General features: G+C 31.5%; 1 protein-coding gene across 13 annotated transcripts in view; it reads right to left on the bottom strand.

The window, feature by feature from the left end:
- Positions 1 to 330: 330 nt before the first annotated feature.
- Positions 331 to 22,804, bottom strand: part of PJA2 (praja ring finger ubiquitin ligase 2) — a 116,869-nt gene continuing 94,395 nt past the window's right edge. For all 13 annotated transcript variants that reach the window (XM_074281942.1, XM_074281937.1, XM_074281931.1 and 10 more), the window contains 4 exons: positions 10,279 to 10,390; positions 5,309 to 5,423; positions 4,806 to 4,927; positions 331 to 985 (listed from right to left, as the gene is read on the bottom strand). In XM_074281942.1, the coding sequence (XP_074138043.1) occupies positions 860 to 985; positions 4,806 to 4,927; positions 5,309 to 5,423; positions 10,279 to 10,390 (475 nt within the window). In that variant the 3' untranslated portion in view covers positions 331 to 859. The remainder of the gene's footprint in view (positions 986 to 4,805; positions 4,928 to 5,308; positions 5,424 to 10,278; positions 10,391 to 22,804) is intronic.

Raw genomic sequence — 22,804 nt, forward strand, 5'->3', positions numbered from 1 at the left:
ATGTTTACTTTTCATTTATAATTTATAATACAAATTATAATTGGGAGAATCCCAATGTTGTCAAGCATAATAACATTGTTTTTGATGAAGCAATTGTAGTCAAGTGATTTGTCCAGAGTCACATGGCTAGTAAGTATTAAGTGTCTGTGGGCTATATTTAAATTCAGGTCCTCCAGACTCCTGGGTCAGTGCTCTCTCCACTAGGCCATCTAACTGCCTCTGATAACACAATCTTAAAGAGAAAAAGGCAGACATTTAATACACTCCATGTTAAATTCCAACCAACATCCATCAATATAAGGATAGGAAATGATGAAAAAAACACAAATGTTTTATTATGTATTTTATTTCCAGTGAAACCAAATATTTATTACTTCTGTGACCACAAAAGTCTTCACATTTGATGCAAATATGAGAGATCAATTACAAAGTCACTTAGTGGCACTATTTTTGACAAACCGAAGAAGTTCATTATACTGTGTAAAATAGATTATAAGCATAACTTTAATAAGCTCTAACTGCACTGCAGTTGCAAGAAAGTAAACCTATAATGTGTCACATAAATGGTTAATTATTTTAGATAGATTTAACTAATGCTTATTTTTAACTGCAATTGATAATAACATTCAACTGAAGAAAACTGGTTCAATTTACTTCAACTTTCAGTTTGAAAATATCAGTTTTTATTGCAAACCTAAATTTGTTTTAGAAAGTTTAATGCTTCCTTTCTAAACAACAATATATTATATATAATATTTAATGGGTATTTATATATACTTATTTTCACATTGGAATTAATTAGAAAGAATTTACAAGTTTAGTTTGATGGACTGAATGATCTCATTTCAAATGCTAAATTTTACTGAGTTCCTGTAGCAGTGTGGATTGAAAGCAGGGAATCATGATCAGACAGGAAAGAAGTGGCAGAAGTTGCTTCAGGAAGGATGGATGCAAGCACATGACGGCAAACAGGGCATGTTCCTGACTGAAGGAGAGGAAAAAAACAAGTTAACAGATAGTAAAGACATAGTAAGACTGTCAATGAAAAGTACCTTGATATTTTTTGGAAAACATCTTAAAGCTGAAATACTTTTAAAAAACCACTCAAAAAAAAAAACCCCAAAACCAAAAACCACACAGCATGGGAGGCCCAAGTTAAATGGAGACTTTAGACAGATAATTTAAAATATAATATAAATATTAGGGGAATAAAAAACCCATTTAACAGACTAAGCTTGTTCCTCCAAAGCCATTAGCCAAAGGATCTAATTCAAGAGCCTCATTTTAATACCAGGTTCAATTCAGTGTTCACTGACTGGGAAAAATGGTTGCTTTCTAAATAGACCAAAAAAAGCAGTATATATGACACATGCATATGTATGTCAGATATATGTATATGCAATGTTGTTTGTGATTTTCTTTTTCTGTTGTTACATGTTCTTTCCTGCCTAGTTTTAATAGCTTAACAGGCACAATGATGAAACTATAAAGGATATAAGACATTGTAGATAATATTTGGGACAAAACTGTGGGCATTTAAAATTAGATTACAATATTGCCATGTGAAAGAGAACATAAATAGATCATGAGATATTTTGTGACATTTTAGGGCAATGTTTCAAGACCAAAACTTTTCCAAGTTTCTACTGTTCTATTTCATTAAGGATTCTAATATACTAAACATGAAAATGAAGAGTTCTTTTCTTTGGGATGAAAGAATGACAAAAAAAAAAAAAAATTCATAGTCCTTTTTGCTCAAAGGACCAAAACGCAGAAAAAAATGGTTAAAAACTTTTAAATCACAAGTTATCTATCTTCCTCTATCTCAAAAAGAAAGTAGCTCTTACAAGTTCTACTGAGGAAAGGCATAGGATATAAGCAAATATACCAAGACTCAAAGATCAGGTGCCATATTTGGTGTTAAATAGCAGCAAAGATAAGAAGGCTAAACAATCTAACTAAAATGAAAATAACAAATGTGGCATGTAGGAGTTAGAAAACTATCTAAGTAGTTAAAAGAGTAAGTCAAATACTATATAGTAATAGTACAGCCATTCTAAACAGGGATGACATAAATGGTATAATATTAAGAAGAATATTGCATTTTTACAATAAGCAAAGCAAGGAATAAATAAAATCATTAATCTGATCACTATAAGTAATTTCAATAATCAATTTATAAGTTATTAAAGTCAAGAATACAAATGTTGTGATCCACATTACATACTTTCGGAAATTTCTGGGGCATAATGTAGAAAATTAGTTTGAATAGATAGTTCTTAAGTAATTTTGGTAATTAGATTTAAGGAAATAACTTAGTGGATTTTTTTTTCCTTAGAAAATGGAATAAGAGATAAATTAAGCTGATCAGATTATTAATATTTAAATTTAAATGATTCCAAGTACATTTTAAAAAGCAAAACAATGATATTTTTTTTAAAAAAAGGGAAAAAACTTAGACAAAAAACCTAAACAAATTTACATTCTTTAAAATGAAGCTGATCAAATATTTATGGAATGTATAAAGGAAATCAATATAAAGGAAAATTTTCCCAAATCTCAATATTCTCTTCTATCTGCACAAAGATTTGAGAAAAGGGAGATATATGGAACTACTCTAATACTATTTAATATACATTAAGTGGACTGTTTAAAGCTCCACTGTCTGAGATATTGATAGTTATACTAAAATAAACATATATTTGGAAAAGGTTTTTTAAATTATTTTTAAGATTATGACTAAAAATTATTTGTAAATTTCTAGAATTTCCATTAATTACAGTTGTTTTCTGTTACATATTGCCAACACTATCAGTTAGCAAAATGGTTTAAAATTATTAATCTGTAGTTATGTGTGCATGCATTTTTAATAGTGAATAAAAACATTATTCAAAAAATAAGCAATTCAACAAAAAATATTTATTAAGTTGTGAGAGTGAAACGATGAAAATAAAACTGTTCTTTTTTTTTCATCAAGGGGAAGTAGACAGGATGCAACATGTAAAATATAAAGTATATACAAAATATAGTAATTTTAAAAGAGAAAAGAGAGAAGGATAACAAACAGAAAATTATCAAAAAACTATCAGAAAAAAAGACTTGTTTATGGGGCAACAATTGAGTTACTCTGAAGGAGGTGGAAGTGAAGAAGTATATTCCCAACATGAGGATCTACCTATGCAAAGACATGGAAGCAGATGAATGTTGTTTACAATGAAAACCCTGCCATTCAGTTTGAATGGAACATAGTGTATAAGGGGCAATTATTTGAAATAAAGAGTGAAAAAGTAGATGGGGAGGAGGGGGCTGACTGTGAAGACCTTTAAATATCAAGCTGAAAATTCTGTATTTCATCCTAGAGGCAATAAAGGGCCACTGGAAATTTCCAGGGCAGATGAGGTGGAGATATGGAATGGTCAGATTCATGTAGGAAATATATTAAAGAGATTAGAAGTAAGGAAACAAAAGAGAAGGCTATTATATTTGTCCAAGGTAGAGGTAATGAGGACCTGAACTAGAGTAGGTAGAGGCTAGATCAGTGAAAAGAAGGCAAAAATTGTAAGGGATGCAGTAAAGACAAAACTGAGAAACCTGGAAAATGACTGGATAAGGGATAGGGTTATAAGGAATATGAAGAGTCAAGGAGGTTTCCAAGTCAAAGAGGTTTCCTGGATGTGGTAACCAAGGTGGTAATCTGGATGACTGCAAACAGAATGGGGGTGAAAACTGAAAGGTTCGTCTGAGGGGAAAATAAGTTGTGTTTTGAACATGCTGAATTTGAGATCCCTATATGGGACTGTTGTGCAGCAGATGACCAGGAGGCAATAGGCAATATAGGGTATCTCCCACGGTTCAGGAAAGAGATTAGGATAGATATATGTACTTGGGGGAGTTGGCATAGGGATGACAGTTAAATCTATGGGAACTGACATAAGGAGGTGGAGGAAGGGAAGCGAACAAACATTTACTAAACACCTACCATGTATCAACCACTATACTAAGTTCAGAACAAAGTCTGGGAAGAGCTTTATGAGATTCCTACACTTAGTGGGCTAGAAGATGACTATGATCCTGCAATTGGACACTAAGAAGAAATAGACAGGTAAGAGGAGAACTTAGAGAACTCATTATCACAGAAGCTAAGGGGAAAGCAAATTTCTCAGGAGGTGGCTAATAATGTCAAAATCTGCAGTGAGGTAAGGCAGAACTGTGATTTGGATTTTAGTCATCAAGAAAACACTACTAATCTTGGACAGAGAACTTTCTGTTGAGTGGAAATATTAAATGCCATATTGCAACAGACTAAGGAGAGAGAAATAGGAAATGATGAGGCAGTGAGAGCATATGAACTTTCTAAGGATTGGTTATGAAAGGGTGAAGATTTAAAAAAATATATGAAGGCTTGAGGGTATGGCAGTCAAATGAAGGTTGTTTTAGGAACCTTGACATATTTTATATTGTAGAGAAGAAGCCAGGGGATATAAAGAGATATTGAAAATATGAGAAAAAACAAGTGATTAAAGGAGGTAAATCTTCTAAAGGAGAAAGGAGGTGGGGTTTAAAATATAAATGATGTTTAACCTTGGAGAAAGTGAAGGAAGAAAAAGAGAATGGGGGATTTTGAAGTAGGGAGAGTAAGGGAAAACAATAGAGCTTATGATTGATCATCTCTATGTTCTTGATAAAGAAAGAGGTAAAGATTAAAAAAAAATGCTGTAGAACTAATCTTTCAGCATTAGTTTCTAGATAAAAACTGTATAAATCCCTGATTAACAAGGGGAAATAAAAGTCAAATAAAAACTTACCTTCTGCAACCAAAGAGTTACACAGGGTTTATGAAAGAAATGGCTACATGGTAACTCTGTTATTATTTCATCCTTAATATATTCACTGCAGCAGATAGCACAGCACTGTTCCTGACCAACAGCTGAAAAAACAAAGTATTTAGTTCAACTACATGTTAATAATTTTTAACTTAAATAAAATGGAAAATGAAAATCACTGCTTAAGAGAATACTCAGAACAAAACCTTGATCAATTCCTAATAGAATAATGAGTTAATCAAATCTTGAAAATCCATATTCTGCTGGGACTTGCAAAACTGCACCTAACAGGTGTTCAATTTAGTCTTTAACAATCTACACTGAAGGAGGACTATCTGTCTTGTATGTCATTTCATATTCTATGAAATGTAGCTGCTATGCAAAATGCAACAAAAGCTTCTATAAGTTTAAAATTCCATTTTACAGGTAGACTGATCCTGTATGTTAGCATATAATGAATATATCCTGGGTCACTCTTTTCCTACCAGTATGATCTTCTGTAACGATGGTCTGTGGAAGACAATCAATGCTTTCTTTGCTGGCAGGTGGATGAGCCTGATCAACATCAACTGCAAGAGACTCTAAATGGGCCAGAGCAGTCTGAGAGAGAAAAAGTCAAGATGGTTTACTCAAAAACAACTTCAAACAACAAATAATCTGTCTCATGGTGACTATCTAGAATTTAATCATAATACAACAGACTAACTTAATTTATTTCTTCAAGATACAGAACCTTAGGGGGGAAAAAATGTTACTTGCCTTATCAGCAATCCATCTTTCTAAAGTATTTTACAGTTTCATTGGAAATAGAACTTGGCCCCAGGAATGGCAGTCCCATGGAGGCACTGCCTTCCTCCCATTCCCTATCTTAGGTCTTAAAGATTATCAGCAAGTACTATAAGATATGAAGGAAGAGAAGGAATGGAAGCACAGGTTGAGTATGGTGGAAAAGGGAAAGCATGGTGGACAAAGAGGCAAGAAAAATCTCACTCACCTCAGGTACTTTATTTCATAATTAATGTTAAAGTCAGCAGAGTTGAACTTTTGATTTATGGACAGTATTAGTCAATTTTTTATTCATTTCAACAAATATTCATTAAACATTGGATATAGAAACTATGCTAGATGCTGGTAAGATACATACTTCAGTTAAGACACCATCACTCCCCTATTTAACACAGTACGAGAATACCACATGTATACAATTAATTTAAACTAAGTACAAAAGACAAACATGTTTTGGAGATAAAAGTTATGACCAACTTTGAGGGAGGAGAGAATAATAAGTGTATTTTCTTAAGTAAGTGGGCTTTAAAAGGTGAAAATGAATTCAACAGGGAGAGAGAAGTGTAGCTAGCATTGCAGGTATAAGGGGGCAAGTTTGAATGCAAGTAAATAGGAGATAAAGCTAGAAAGGGTGAAACAATATTGCAGTAGGCCTTCAATAATCAGCAAAATTTTGAGATTTCACTTAAAAAGGAACAAGAAATCCTTGAAGGAGTTTTAAGTCCAAGTCCCAATTATTTGAAGGTGGATATTGGAGGGAAAGAAGACCAGAGGCAGAATACCTTGGTAGAAGAGGTAATAATTGTAATTGTCATTAATTGTAATAATTATTCAAAGTGGGTAATAATCAAGTTCTAACAATGTGAATGATGGAGGGAGGGGAAGTGTAGCCAATGCTAAGGAAAAGGTGAAGTATGGCCAATCCTGAGGAAACAAAAACAAAATTTGAACATGACTATTCTTGAAGCACAAGCTATATTTAGTCCAAATTGTGTTCCAAATAAAGTGGCAGCCTCACAGACCATGTAGAAATCTGGACATGAGGTCAGGAGACCCTCTTTCAAACATATGCTGAGCAAGGCACATTATCTCTCAGTGCTATAGGCAACTTTTAAAAATAAGAATCTTCAAAATGTTACTGATCTGCACTGTTTGAAAGAATTTCCTCACTGTGAGTTCCTTTTATCAATAAAATCATATGTCTGGTAAAAAAAAAAAATCAAAAAAGTCAATATAAATAAAATAAAAATGTTTCTATCAACACCAAAAGTTGCTCTTTAGGGGTCAAACTTAAAAATATTTTTTTAAAAAACAGAAACATACTTTTCTCTATTTCTAAGACAAATGAAATTCAAAATACTGAACTATATTTTATGTACGTGTGTAGGTGTATGTGTATATACACACATGAATACATATACACGTACACATATATGTGTGCATATAAATATACACATACCAATTTGTAAGACACTGGGAAATAATAATAATATGGCTCTGAATACCACTCATATTACTTATTAGTTTTGTGACCCTAGTTGAGTAGTTTCAGTTTTTGATCCCTCAATTTCCTCATCGCTAAAACCCAGACACAAACATTTACAATACCTACCTTATAGGGGTGTTATAAGCATCAAATAATATCAAATGTAATTTAAAAAAATCATCTTTTTAGATTAAAAGAATTCCATATGTATGTTTGCTGTTAATATTACTAAAGATATATATATATTTATGCATTAATCTTACATTTAAAATATTAATAAGAAACAAAACCAATCCATTTTTGCCTTCAATTAATGGGCATAATTCTCATAGTTTTTAATATTTAACTATAATTAGAAGTTGGTGCTATTGCTTCCTTCCCCTCTAAAACAACTGAACTACATGTTTTTAAAATGAGAACATCAAGCTCTGATTTTGCTTCAACAATTCCATTCCCCTCTGTCTCTCAGACTTCAGGCTTCATCCAAGGCTCAGCTCTAGTGCCATCTATCTCTTCCATGAGGTCTTTCTGGATGTCCTCTTTTTGATACTGTTAATCCTTAAAAAATTACTTTATATTGACTTTTTGACATTTTTTTAATTTACTTTAACAAAATATATATAGTTTGTCCATTGAAGAATGCAACTTCCTTGAATTTTAGTCCTTCACCCCTCCCCATACTTAGCACATAACAGGTGCTTAATAAATGCTCTTTGAATTGAACTGAATTAGTCAAGAATGTCCTTTCAAAAATATTTATGAATCAGGAAATATTCCTTAAAATTTAAGCTGGATTTTGCCATGACAGTACATATTTTAGGAATGCAAGAACTAGATAATTATGAACTTAAAAAACTACTAAAGGGTTGGCAAGTAAATAATCCCTCTCCTCCCATTTTCTCAGTGATTATGAGACTTGAGGATGTTCAAATAATAGAATCCATTCAATTTATTTTTCAAATACACATGTATAGCAAATATAACTTGAATGAGAATTTGTCTATTGTACACAACATGGAAAATCAGTAGTCTTTTCTCTTTTAAGAGAAGTACCTTTAAGATTCCCCCTTTGGGACTGACCTTTGATTTACAAGATCTGGTCAAAACCACCCTTTTGTTTTCTAAAGGTAGAGATCCAGATATGAGCTAACTTGGGCTGTATCCAGCCCTCATTCTAATGATCTGCTCAGATTTCCCAACCCCCACCTGGCGGGTTCTGGCCCTCAAGGAATCAACCTTTGACTACACCCATAGGCGCCTTCAAGCAAATAAGAGAGCCAAGCTGGAATCATCTCTTTGAAAAGGATGGAAACATGCAAGCACCATGCTTAGCATCACAGACTCTCTGTCTGCCACTTATGGTGCATTCTTTTCTCTATCTAATACCTTTTGGTAACCAGACTTTAACCTTACTTCCAAACCCTACAATAAACCTTTTTTATCAATCTAGGTTTTCGGGCCTGTAAATTCATTTCAGGGGACTCTCGTGCCGCCACTAGACCTCATTTATCTTTGTATCCTTGCGCTGAATCCAAAGGGGTTGCAGGGGAGCTCCATTTGACTCCCTGTACCCCAAACCTGCCACTAGACCTCAATTAATCCTAATTTTATTTAGGTATCCCTTATCAAGACCTCATCATTTGGCTAGACCCATCAGGACTTTTTAAAAAAAAGAAATGATTGTATATATTTAAGGATTACTAAAACTAAATATATGATGAAAGCTTATTTAGAATACTGCTTCATGCTGTTATTAGTGTAATAAATTACTAGTGCAGTGAAATTACTTTTGTATGAACTGGAATACTTTTAATTAAAAAACAAAATATATAGTCAAAATTAATCTAATTTCAAAGTAAGACATAGCTGGAATTGTGAACATTTCTGATTAGTTATCTATGTATTCATACTAGAGTCATGAAAAATACTTTAAAAAATATTTTTCTTTCTATCAACGCTTAAGGGTATTTAAAAAAAGTTTAATTTAAACTTAAACTACCCTAAGACTTTTGGGATGGTATATAGATACACCCACAAGTATCTTTGATCTTGATTGCACACAGTGCAATCAAATTAAGACATACACATACACAAATGTAAATGTTCATATGGAAATAAACATAAATCTACATGCAAATATGTAAGCACACAAATTTAACTACATGCACTGGCACATGGACAAATGAACATATTCACACAATGCACACAAGTATAAAACAACATATCTACAATGCATCTATGCAGTGACACACTTTAACACAAGCCCACACATATACATTGACAAACATCATGCACAATGAAATATAAACATATTCAAATGTAGTTTCAGTCACCATACATGGATACAGCTAAAACCAATAATGTATACATACATATACATGTAAACAAAGGATTATAGATCTAGAGTTAAAAGGTCATTGGAAGATAAGCCATTGAATCCAAAGACTTTCACCTGAAGGAACTGAAAAGTGAAGAGGTTAAGTGATTTGGGAGAGATTACTTAATATTTAAATCCAAGTTTGACTCCAATTCTGGGGCCCTGATCTACAATAACACAGGCTGTTTCTTACATGTACATAAGCACACACATTTCTATACCTCACATACAGAAACATAGTGGGATAAGTATTAGAACTCCAATTTCAGTGAAAAAGAAATTTCTCCTCCCAATGCAGTCTCAGAAAATTACTTATATCCTTGGGCTGCATCTAGCACATGTCAGGGAAGGCACTTGTACCCAGAAACTTCCAGATCATAGGTCAGCGTTTTTTTTTTTTACTACTGTTTTGCATATATATACATATATATATATATATATATATATATATATATATATATATATATATATATGTATGTATATGTATGTTTGTTTTGTGTGTGTGTGTATATACACACAAACATGTATATATATATATATGTATACACACATATGAGTATTAAAAATGCTATTATAAGTATTTCTCTTAGAGAAAATGCCATTCTTTCTAGGGTAAGTGAATGCAGGATGGGCAATGACTACTACATTTTTTGTTTTGTGTTATTAAAAGATATGCTAAGGACATTTATAACTATTCATTGAGTTATGTAATACAGGAAATTAAGTGCAACATGAGGATACCCATTTTTTTAAATTCTGCATTCTTCATTATGTACGTGTACATAAAAGAAACTTTAACAACATACCTCCATAGCCTGGGCTAACCGCTCTTCTAATGCCATGTAGGTAAGAAACTGAGGATCCACATAAGAAATTGCTTGGGCAACTCCTAAACCATCACCAAATTCATCCAGGAGCCTGAAAAAACATACATGACTTGGGAAATAATTTTGCTCTGGGGAAAAATATATCACATTACTGAGTTTTTGTATGAGAAATTTAATCATACATAAGCAATAAACATTTTGTTAGAAGAGTCAAAAACATAGAACAAATTTGTGGGAAATTATCAATGTAGTGACAATTTCTGCTAATTAAACTCTTTCCCACTGTGTTTTCACCTTAGTTCTGGAAGTACAAGTGGGGAGGATCAGTCTTTGTGGTTCAAATCTTTGATTTACCTTGAGCTGAGAAATTAAGCAGTAAGAATGCTAATTGTACCTGTGTTCTTGAAGATGTAATATATTATGAAATGCAAAATTTATTTGCATCTGCTTGCTGTTTTTTACAAGATTATATTTTAAAATTCTGCCCCAATACAGCACAATTTAGTTTTTAATGCTTTCTAAAATGTAATATTCAGCTAGATGGCTAAACACTGTATATTTATATTAGACATAATTTTGTCTTATCAAAAGGATATGCCAATACCAAGAACCAGAATAATCAATCAAGAAACATGTATCAAGTACTTAATATGTGCCAGCTATTGTACTAGGCAGTAGGAATACACATATAGATAAAAATGTTTTACTCAAATAACATTTATTGCATGGCTATAATGGGGCAGGTATTGTGTTAATTGTTGGGGAAACAAATACAAAAAAAAAAATTGAAACATTCTTTACTCCAAAGGACTTTATAGTCTAATAACTTTGTGATCAACTTTTCTCTCAAACTTCCCATATCTTCCCTTCCTGCTTTTCTTTCAATGAGAACTTCAAATCATTATACACATATGTACATATTTCTAGAAGCTGTGTGTGTATGGCTATATATATACATATATATATGTTTATAAAAATTTATTTTTTTATTTGGCAAAATCTGCTTTCTCTCCCTCTCATCCGAAGCTCCATTTATAACTGAGAAAATAAGAAAAACAAATCCCTGTTACATATGTATAATCAAGCAGAACAAATTTTCACATTGGCCATGTCCCTCAAAATATATGGCTTATCCTGCTTTTGGAGTCCTTTTACTTCTCTATCCAAAAGTGGGTAATACATTTCTTTATTAGTTCTTGGTGGTTAATCATTATTCTAATCAATTCTTTTAAAGTTGTTTTTTATCTCTTTACTATATTGTCATTATATATAAATCATTCTCCTGATTCTGTTGACTTCATTCTTAATCAGTTCAAACAATCTTCTCAAGTTTCTCTTTAGACCATTACCTTCATCATTTTGAGCACTACGATAATATTCTATATCACATTTATATGCCATAACTTGTTCAGTCATTCCCCAATTTATGGGCACCTCTTCAAATCCCTATTCTTTGCCACCTCAAAAAGAGTGAAAAATATTTTTGAATATGCCTTGTTTTGCTTAGAATTAATCCTTTCCTTATTCTTTCCACCCTCTATCTAGCCCACCCTTCCCTTTTCTTCTCCCTTCTACTTCCCTGTTGAATGAACTATATTACTGTACCCAACTGAATACATGTATAATTTTTCAATTTATTGGCTAAAACAAATATTTTCATAACACAGTAGAATAAAAAAATTCGGTAAATTAAGTCAAAATGACTTATTCACTCAGTTATTCTTAAAACAACATTGCTGTTACCCATATACAGAGTTTTCTTAATGCTATTCATTCCATTCTTCATTATTTTGTACAAGTCGTTCTATATTTTTCTAAGATCATTGAGCTCATCATTTCTTATAACACAGTAGTATTCTATCACAATCATATATCACCACTTATTGATGAGAACCCTTGGCAAAGTCCAGTTCTTTGCTACTACAAAGATAGCTGTTATAAATATTTTAGAGCACAAAGGTCCTTTTCTTTTTTTCCTAATCAACTTTGGAAATAGATTTAGTAGTGGTATTGCTTGGTCCAAGGGCATAGTTATAAAGGTGTAACTCTTTGGGCATAATTCCAGATTGCTCTCCAAAATGGTTGAACCAATTCACAATTTCACCAATAATGAAGTAGTGCCCCAATTTTACCACACTCCCTCCAACATTTTGTTTCAATCATTTTAGCCAATCTAATAGGTACAAAATAATAACTCAAAACTAATTTAATTTGCATTTCTCTAATAAATAATGATTTAGAACATGACTATAATTTACTTTGATTTCTTCATTGGATAATTGTCTATATCATTTATCAATTAAGTAATGAGTTATATTTGTATTGACTTGTATTTTATTGACTTTATATATTTGAGATATAAAACTTTGATTTGGGAAACTATCTATAAATTTTCTCTCCCTCCCCTAATTTCTGCTTTCCTTATGATCTTGGCTATCTGTACAAAGCCTTTTCAAATTAATCAAAATTATCCATTTTACACCTAAATTTGTTCTCTACTTCTTGTTTATTCATAAGTTGTTCACTTATACTTAAGTCTGAGAATTATTATGTTCTTCTAATTTTCTTGCAATATCTTTTTTTATATTTAGGCCATGTTTCAATTTTGAAACAGGGTAAATGATACAAGTCATTATATACATATAGATGTATATATACATGTATGTGTACACATATGTACATATTTCTAAAAGCATAGACTCACATACATATGTGTATGTGGCTGTATATATATATACATATATATGTTTATATAAAAATTTTATTTTTTTATTTGGCAAAAATCTGCCTTGGTAAATGATATAAGATATTGGACTATGCCCAGTTTCTGCCAAATTGCTTTCCAGTTTTCTCAGCAATTTTTTAAACAAATAATGAATTATTATTACATATTTATTCTTGCCAGAAACAAAATTGTTATATTTATTTGCTGTTATAAATTGCATATCTATTCTGTTCCACTGATCCACCTTTCTATTTCTTAGTTAGTACCAGATAGTTCTGATAATTACTTATAATATAGTTTAAGATGTGGTATCACTAAACCTTTTTTCTTTATTTTTTTTTTCATTAGTTCCTTTGATACTTGTGATTTTTTGTTCTTCCAAATGAATTTTGTTATTCTTTTTTCTAATTCAGTAAAAATAATTTTGGTACTTTAATTGGAATGGCATCAAATATATAGATTGATTTTAAATAAAATTAGCATTTTTATTACATTGATCCTGCCTACACATGGCTATTTTCTAGTTGTTTAAATCTGATTTTGATTGTGTAAGGTTTTTTTTTGTTTTGTTTTGTTTTAATCAGTTTGTTTTTATACTTCCTGGATTTGTCTTGGCAGGGGTACTTCCAGTTACTTTATAATGTTTAGAGTTATTTTAAATGGGGTAACTTTTACTATCTCTTCTTGTAGGATTGTGATATAGGAATGCTAATGATTTGTATGGATTTACTTTACATCCTGCTACTCTGCTAAAATTATCATTTCAACTAATTTTTAGCTGAGTCTGAGATTTTAAAAATATATCATTATATCATCTGCAAAAAGAGGTGGTTTTATTACCTCATTCTATTTTGATTCTGTTATCTTTTCTTCTCATATTGTTACTTCTAGGATTTACCTCTGTAATATTGAATGATATTGGTGATGATGGACATCCTTGTTTTACACCACTTGGAAGGTCCCATTACAAATAATGCTAGCTAATGATTTTAGATAAATGTTCTTTTAAAAATCAATTTAAGGAAAAATCTGTTTATAACAATACTCTCAAGTGTTAATAAAAATGAGTGTTACACTTTGTGAAAAGCCTTTTTTGCATCTATTAATATATTGTTGTGATCTTTCAATTAGTATTTTGTTTAGGATTTTTGTATCCATATTCATTAATGAAATTGATCTCTATATTTTTTTCTGTTTTCACTCTTCTTGGTTTAGGTATACGTATCATAATTTGTTTCATATAAGGAGTTTGATAAGATTTCTTCTTTATCTATTATTCCAAATAATTTAATACTGAAATCAGTTGAGAATTATTTGTAAATCCATCTAATGCTAGTGCTTTTTTCTTAAGAAGTTCATTTATGGCCCTTTCTTTTTCTAAAATGATTCTACTTATTCTATTTCCTTTTCTGCTAATATAGGAACTTTATATTTTTATAAATATTCTTCCATTTCACTTAAATCATTAATTTTATTGGCATGTAATTAGGCAAAATGACTCCAGTTCAGATGAATATGAAATTCAAATATCACCTGCTTAAGTTCACCCAACCCTCCCCCTTTTTTGTATATAATTCTATCTGTGTGCCCTGATTATGTGAGATAATTTCCCCTAATTTTCCATTTCCTTTTCTTTCCTACTCTTCAATGTATCCCTTTTCCCCTCTCTTTCCTTTCTTATTCAAGACATAATAAGATCACTCTTAGAGCTTATTTAATTAAGAGCTCCCCCCTTGATGAAAAAGTTCAAAGGGGTCTCTTCATAGTTGAATGAAAACAGCTTATCCTTGTTTAGTCCCTTTATTATGATTCACTCATATTTACCTTTTTGTATTTCTCTTTACTCCTATTTCCAAATGTTAAAATTTCTATACAGCTCTATTTTTTTCCCCCCCATCAGAAATGTCTGGAAGTTCTCTATTTCATTAAAGATCTATCATTTCCATCCCATCCCCCAGCGCTACATTCAATTTTATAAGTTAAGTTATTCTTGGCTGTAAGTCAAGAATATTTCTTTGTCTTCTAGAAATCTATGCTAATATATGCTTGTTCACTGTGATGGCTGCTAAATCTTGTGTAATCCTGATTGTGGGTTCTTGGTACTCAAACTCTTTTTTTCTAGCTGCTTGCAGTAATTTTTCTTTAACCTGGAACCTCTGGATTCTGGCTATATTTTTGTCTCTCTTTTATAGTCAATCGATTTTGTCAATTTTTCTTTTTGGTTATGGTATTCAGGTAGTTCAATGATTCTGACATTTTTTTCTTTTCAATATGTTTTCCAGATCAATTTTTTGCTAGGAGACATCCTATGTTTTCTTCTATTTCCCCAAGTTTTTAAGCTTCATTTAATATTTCTCATTGTCCTGTAGTCTCTTTGGCTTTTGATTAGGTCCATCCTAATTTTCATGGAATTTGTTGCTTTGGAAGGGTTTTGTATCTCTTATTTCAGCTGTTAATTCTTCTCTAATTTGTTTTTTTATAGCTCTAATTTCCTGTCTTCTTTTCCTTCTAGTCTTCTAATTTAATATATAAAACTTTTTTAACTCTTGCTTCATGAAGACTTTTCTAGAATTCTAGTTGAATTTGTGTCCCAAGCTGTGTTTTTCTTAGAGCTTTGCTTGTTGATATTTTGGAATTATTTTAAAATTTAAATTAAAGAAAATTATGTGAGATAAGTTCCTTTTTAAAATTATATGAGATAATCATTAATTTCTATATAAAGACTTTCCTAATCCTTTCAACTGCTAGTGCCTTCTCTTAAATTACCATGTATTCGCTGGCTTTTTATTTTTATGTATTCTCTTATACCTTTTCCACATATATTTAGTCATATACTTTTTGCCTTCCCTATTAGAAGGTAAGTGCCTTAGAGGTAGAAATTATTTCACTCACTATATTTTTATTTGTGACATCTAGCATGGTGCCTAGCATAGAACAGGTGGTTAGTAAATACTTGCTGACTGAATGATAACTTCTCACATTATTAGGATTTAAAATTTTAAACAAAAATAATTTGCTAATTTGAAACAACTTTCGTTTGTAGCAAGAGGAAGCACCTCTCCAATGAATCTTCAAATTACCAAGTACATTAGAAGAGTCCTTATAATATGTTGACACCTACGACACAAAATGTGTAGCATGAAATACCAAAGACTATATAATTATCTATACAAAGATTATATGAATTGTTTACTGTACAGTTCAAATTAGATGTCTTAGAAGCACCTCAAAATCAACATGTTCAAAATAAAATTCATCTTTTCCCTCAAACCTCTAGAAATTCTCTATTACTGTGAACATGTCACTATTCCCTTCTCTTAGTTTTATCTCATAGAGTTCAAATTACACGGGCTTTTAAAAAAAATTCTTTTCATCTTTTTAAATTAGTACCTTTTTTTTAAGTGGTTCATTTCATAGTCACTTAACTATGAAGTAATTTATATCAACTCATTGTTATGAACTATCATTATTCTTAATTTTTAATCTTACTTTTATACATAAATGCTCATTCTCCTAATATGTTTTTTTCCCAGTCTTTTAATACACAAATTTAATAAACACATTCTTGATGCAGACTGACTTATATATGGGATCTTCTTGATTTTGGACATTCTACTGCATTGTAAGAAATTCAATAAAACATATTTGGGGCAACAGTATTAGTACAAATTTTCCCATAATTTCATGTCCATGGTATCAGATATGGTTTTTAATACAGTAAAAGCTATCAAAAACATTTTCTATTTTGTACATATGTAACAAAAAACTCATTGAATCAATCGAGTACACTGAGCAGACAACTTTAGTAACACACTTCACAGAAAAAAAAGCATCTAAAAGTTAGATATGGTAAAACTTGAAATCTACTTTTTTTAAATTTTGAAGTATGTTCACATCAATAAATATGATGAATGATTTATCTGCCTAACACAGCATTAATTCTAATTTCTAAACATTTTTACCCTTGGATTATATCATTAAGTGATCCTATCAAAACAATATTCCTTTGCCATTTTTAAGGCATGATAATTACTGAAGGATTTTGCTTTGATTAAGTGTTATCATTAGAATATAAAATGAAACACCCTTGGCAGACTATAAGTAAAATGTGTTTGTCAATGCCAAAAAAATTGATAGTCACATAACATAGCTTGAAAATGGTGCTGTTTTTTAAAAAGACTTGTATAATTAAAAAAAAAAAAAAAGTTGCCAAACACCAGAGGAAATGGAAATTAAAAACACCACCACCAACATTGGCAAATGAATATGAACAAACAATATAACAAATACAAATGTGCTACAAATATGTAATATCCTAAAAATGATTTTTTCCTTGCTATGATGGGTTACTGGTCACACTCAATCAAATCTTGACTATTCAGCCAAATGTATTATTCATAATATTCTTACTTAAAATATATTAAAATTGTCTATTCATCCAAAAAAGAAAGTTGTTATTTATGAATCTAAATATTATATTTATTATTTTATAAGTTTTTGAGGGGGGGAAGTTGAAGCAACCATAGGACTTGGACCTGAGATTGATAAAAAGAAACTCTTGATGAGGAAAATTTTGTGTAGCAATGCAAACTGAAAATAATTCTGTAACTTATATTGTTAGAGTAGTCTGAGGCACTGACAAGGTGAATAACTTAGCCAATCATATTATATATCAGCAGTGGTTTATCACAGTAAATTTAATTTCAGTAGTACGACTAATATCACTACGAATGCTGGCAACAAAGGAAAAAGCCAAATAAATTCTTTTTTTTTTTTTTTCCCAATAATCTTAAGAACCTCTTTTAAAAATCTATATAGGGGTAGGTAGGTAGCACAGTGGATAGAGCATCAGCCCTGAAGTCAGGACAACCTGAGTTCAAATCTAGCCTCAGACACTTTAACACTGCTTAGCTGTGGGACCCTGGGCAAGTCACTTAACCCCAATTGTCTCAGGAAAAAAAAAAAAAAACCACAACAAAACATGCACACACACACACACACACACAAAACTCCAAAACAAAACAAAAAAAACATAACAACCTACATAGCAGCTTATTTTGTCTTAAGAAAAAGACAGATACTCCTATTCTTAAAAGATACTCCAAATTTAATTCTTAAAAGAATGAATGCGAACTTTCAATCAGACTTCTGTTACAAGTAAGTCTTTTCAACTATTTTTCTCTAAAGTAAACTGATTGAGTTTTTTGAGAAAATGCTGTAATGAAAAAATTCTATAACTTCTCAAGCTATTTTATATGTTTATAATCATGGTAATGAATTCTTTGTTATAAATCATATAAGCTACCCTACAGTCCAAAATTTAATAAGGAAACCTTACAAGGTATTCAGAGAGATTATTCTCTAATCACAATATACTATGAATACAGAATAGCTATTTATTATAGACAAGATTAATTTGTAAATTAAAATAAAGTTTCATTCACAATGTTCAAAATATACTGTGTATCACTTCAGTACTTGTTAACAAATCTGAAAATAATCAGGTTCAAAACATCTCATAAATAGAAATAAATTAATTTTTATAAGTATTTGTGTCCTTTTGAACATTAGATATAGTAATATTTTTGCTAAAATTAGGTAGTAACAATTTTACAACAGGTGATAGGACATATTGACTTTTCAAGCATATGCAATACTAATTAAAAATAATTTATTGGAGTTTTCTCTTTAAGGAAAAAAAAACTGTACTACAATCTGAATGTGATTGAATTTATCAGACATTTATATTCTGCCTTTCCCTCCCTCCAAATGCTTTCCCTAGGGAAAGTTCACTGCTTGTGAAAATAAATAAGCCAGAATATATTACTTTTTACTAGCAGAAACAGCTATCATATCTCAAAGGGCTTTAGGCTAAGATGGTGATGTCACTGGGAAAAAAAGCAGCTCAAATCTCACAAAGCTACCTCGGCAAGGATGAAAATAGAGCACTATCTGAAATAATTATTAAGAATTCCAAAGAAAAATCAGACTAGAAGCCAAGCAGGAACTATAGAAGAGGTTTAGTTAAAAAAAGTTTAGACTGACAATATAGTACATAGCAACACTACTGAATATGAACCAGAACTGAATCAGAGAACCTGGAGCCTGCTGGTGTGTACTAGGGTATAAAGAGGAAAACACAGAGCAAAGGTGAGCCAGCAAAATTGGAATCTGCAAGTTGGGCCATTCTGACTCTTAATTAGTCTCAAGAGTCTGCAAACTTTGTTGGGAGGATAGATACCTAAAAGTTGGCAGGTCACTAGCTGGAGCCATTCCTGAGGTCCTTGAAGCACATAGCACTTAGTACTTGGAAGACACAGTGTAAAGGGGCCATATAATACCAATTCAGAGCAAACAGGTCCCCAAATTTTCTTCCAGAGGTGGACAGAGCCTGGACCTGACAAAAGGTCCAAATTAAATAAGATTTAAAAAGTGAGAAAACAGACGAGGATGGGGCAGCTAGGTGGTACAGTGAATAGAGCACCAGCCCTGAAAAGTCAAGAGGACCTGAGTTCATATCTAGCTTCAGATACTTAATACTTCCTAGCTGTGGGATCCTGGGTAAGTCACTTAACCTTAATTGTCTCAGTAAAAAAAGCAAACAAAACAAAACAAAACAAAACAGAAGAGGACACTAATGATAGATACATATGGAACTGGTGCTCCTGATATACTAAATCATAATAATGCTATAAAATCTAAAAGTAAACTTCAAAAACACCAAAGAATTTCAGGGAAAAGTGAAGCAAGAGTTTAAAAAAATGATATTATAAATGAAACGAGAGTTCTAGAAGAAAGAATTGAAAGTTATAAGAGATGATTTACATGGAAATGTGGTTTTCATGACTATATATGTGTTACCTATTTAAAATGATGGGAGAACAGAGAGAGAATTTGGAACTCCAAATTTGAAAAAAAGAATTAAAAAAATTTTTACATGTAATAGAGGAAAAATAAATGATCAAATTATTAAAAAAGAAAATATATCTCTAGAGCTGCTCAGTACAGAACTAAAACTTTATAAAAGTAGCAAACTCTTAGAAAATTAGGATGAACTATATGGAGAATGATTCCATGAGACAATAAAAAATATTGGGATAAAATCAAAAGAAAAAATAGATTAAAATGTAAGTTAAGGTACATTCTATTAAAAAAATGACCTAAGAAATAAGCAATGACTATTTAGGAATTATCAGATTGTTCCCAAATTATGACAAAATTTTTTGATACCATCTTTTAAGAAATCATAAATGAAAGCTACTAAGGTTTATTAGCACCACAGTACAAAATGAAAATAGTAAGAATCCATAGAATAACTCCTGGAAGAATATACCCTAAATGTAAGCTCTCAAGATCATCACTGCTAAAATCCAGAGTTTCCAGGTCTAAAACAAAAACAAACAGAAAGAGTTCAAATGCTAAAGTTACACAGTAAGCACAATATAATACTTGACAGTTACCCCTACAAAAGAGAGAAAAATTAGAATATTGTATTCCAAAAACTAAAAGATAAAGGTTTACAAACATAACATACCCAGCACAACTAAGTGTTATGTTACAAAGAGACAAAGAATATTATGAAATTAAAAGATTTCCAAACATTCCTATGAAAAGATCAAAGCCGAGTAAAAACTTTTTGCATCTTAATTCAAACACAATAGTCCAGAGAAGGCCAGAAAAGTACATTTATTTGAACAATCGGAAGGGGGCAGTATAGCAAAAGTGTTCATATTTATAGGATGAGAAGAAACAAGTATCCACCCAGAATCCTAAAATCTCCAAAAGTCATAAAAAGAGTTAATTCTAGTCTAAGAGTTGCTGTGTTAGGTGTAAAGGATCTTAAGAAAGGAAAGACTTCACATAAATCTTACTTTTCCAATAAAGAAGCCAGTAAGAGTTCAGATGAATAGGGAAAGTTAGGAAATAGGTGTGACATGGAGAAGGGAAAAGAGGGATTAAGAGATAGGGTAAATTATTTGAAATACTGCCAAAACAAACTTTAACTTTGAAGACAAGGAGTATGGTGGGTGTGAATAATGAAAATGCAAAGGAAATAGTTACTAGGGACATCTGCTATGTGCAATGGGCTTATTCAATTTCTCATTCTTACTGAAACTGTCTTGTAGGTTACAACTAAGGCTCTGGTAGTTGACTTGCCTTTCTTGTTTAAGTATAAAAAATTGAAGAACTCCAGTAGCAAGTGAAAGCCTGCTTGAGAAGTACTATGGACAACACAAAGAAAAGACTCAGCTAATAATGATCTATTGTTGATTCATTAAACCCTGAATAGCCCAGACTTCCTGGACTAAGACTTACTTCTACCCCAGTGGTATTTTTCTTACTTCGACAAAGTTTTCACTTCTACTGCCTCTTCCTCTGATTGTTGAGTTCCTCTCTATACTCCCCTTTGAAAAAGTATCCACGCCAACTATGCTCACTTTAAACTTGAGCCAGTTCATGACTTCTGAGACTACTTTATCTAGTCAACACTGTGTACAGAGATAGCTAGAAACTAAGCATACTAGAAGACTGATATCACTAAAGAAGCCAGGAAGAGTTAAGATGTCCTAAAAGAAGAGAGAAATCCAAGTATTCTGATAGATCAAAAGGGAAAGAAGCCTATAGCATTACTTTAAATTGGCATGTCCTAGTGGGGTTGAAATTTGACAGAGCTCTAACTGAGGACACTGAAGGCTGCCAGTTCTTTGACCACGGATATACTAGGGAAAACAAAGTCCAGCAGCAGAAGCCCAAGAAATTGAAGTCAAAACCAAACAGGTCCTGGTGACTCCATTCAAGGGTGTGGGAAACAGTGAAGATTGTCCTGGCATAAAATTCCAAATTGTTAGATGAGACTAAAGATATGAGTAAAAAGAAAAAAAATAAATTATTATCAAGGGTTAATCAGAAGAAGAGAGTATTCCACTGTAATTGGGCAAGCAGCAAGGAGTTAAAAAAAATAAAACAAATGGTTTGGTCACAAAAACTACAACAGTACCTGGAAGAAAATGGAACTATAAAGGAAAACTAGAACTCTGGAGGAAAGAATTGGGACAAGAAATATCTGGGGGAAAAAAAAAAGATTGAAAAAAAAATTAGAAAATTTAATATGTCTTCTATTTTTACAATGACCTGGATAAAAGAATCATTAGAATTCCTGAAAATCAGGACCAAATAAAAACTCTATATATTTAATTCTGAGGAATCATATCTGAAAACTGACTAGATTTATTAGGTGCAGGCAGTAAAATAAAAATAGAAAACAGCCACAGGGCTGCTTCAGAAAGAAATTTCAAATTAAATCTCCCTGGAATCTCATACCCAAATCCAGAACTTCAAGATCAAACTAAAAATATTGCTATCTGCCCCTCCCCAAAAAGAATTCAATGTATGACAGCTACAATAAACAAAACCGGGCAGAGATTATGATAAAGGAGAAAAAACCATAATGGAATTCCTAAGATAATAATCTCTAGGACTAGATGGACTTACATGTGAATTCTAGCAAATATTCAAAGAACAATTAAGTTCAACATTACATAAACTATATAAAACTAATTTCTAATGGAGAAATGATTAAAGATCTTTTTAAGTAACATCAAGGATTAAGGAAGGATGTTATTTGATATAGTTCTAGAAATGCTAGCTATAACAATAAGGAAATTGAGGGAAAAGACAAGGTAAATTTGTAGAATATATTAAATATCGAGCAAAATACCAAAACACTCAGGTATTCCATAAATATAATTACAAAATACTCTTTGCACAAATACATATCTA

This window comes from Sminthopsis crassicaudata, chromosome 1 (assembly GCF_048593235.1).
Source record: "Sminthopsis crassicaudata isolate SCR6 chromosome 1, ASM4859323v1, whole genome shotgun sequence".
Taxonomy (NCBI): domain Eukaryota; kingdom Metazoa; phylum Chordata; class Mammalia; order Dasyuromorphia; family Dasyuridae; genus Sminthopsis; species Sminthopsis crassicaudata.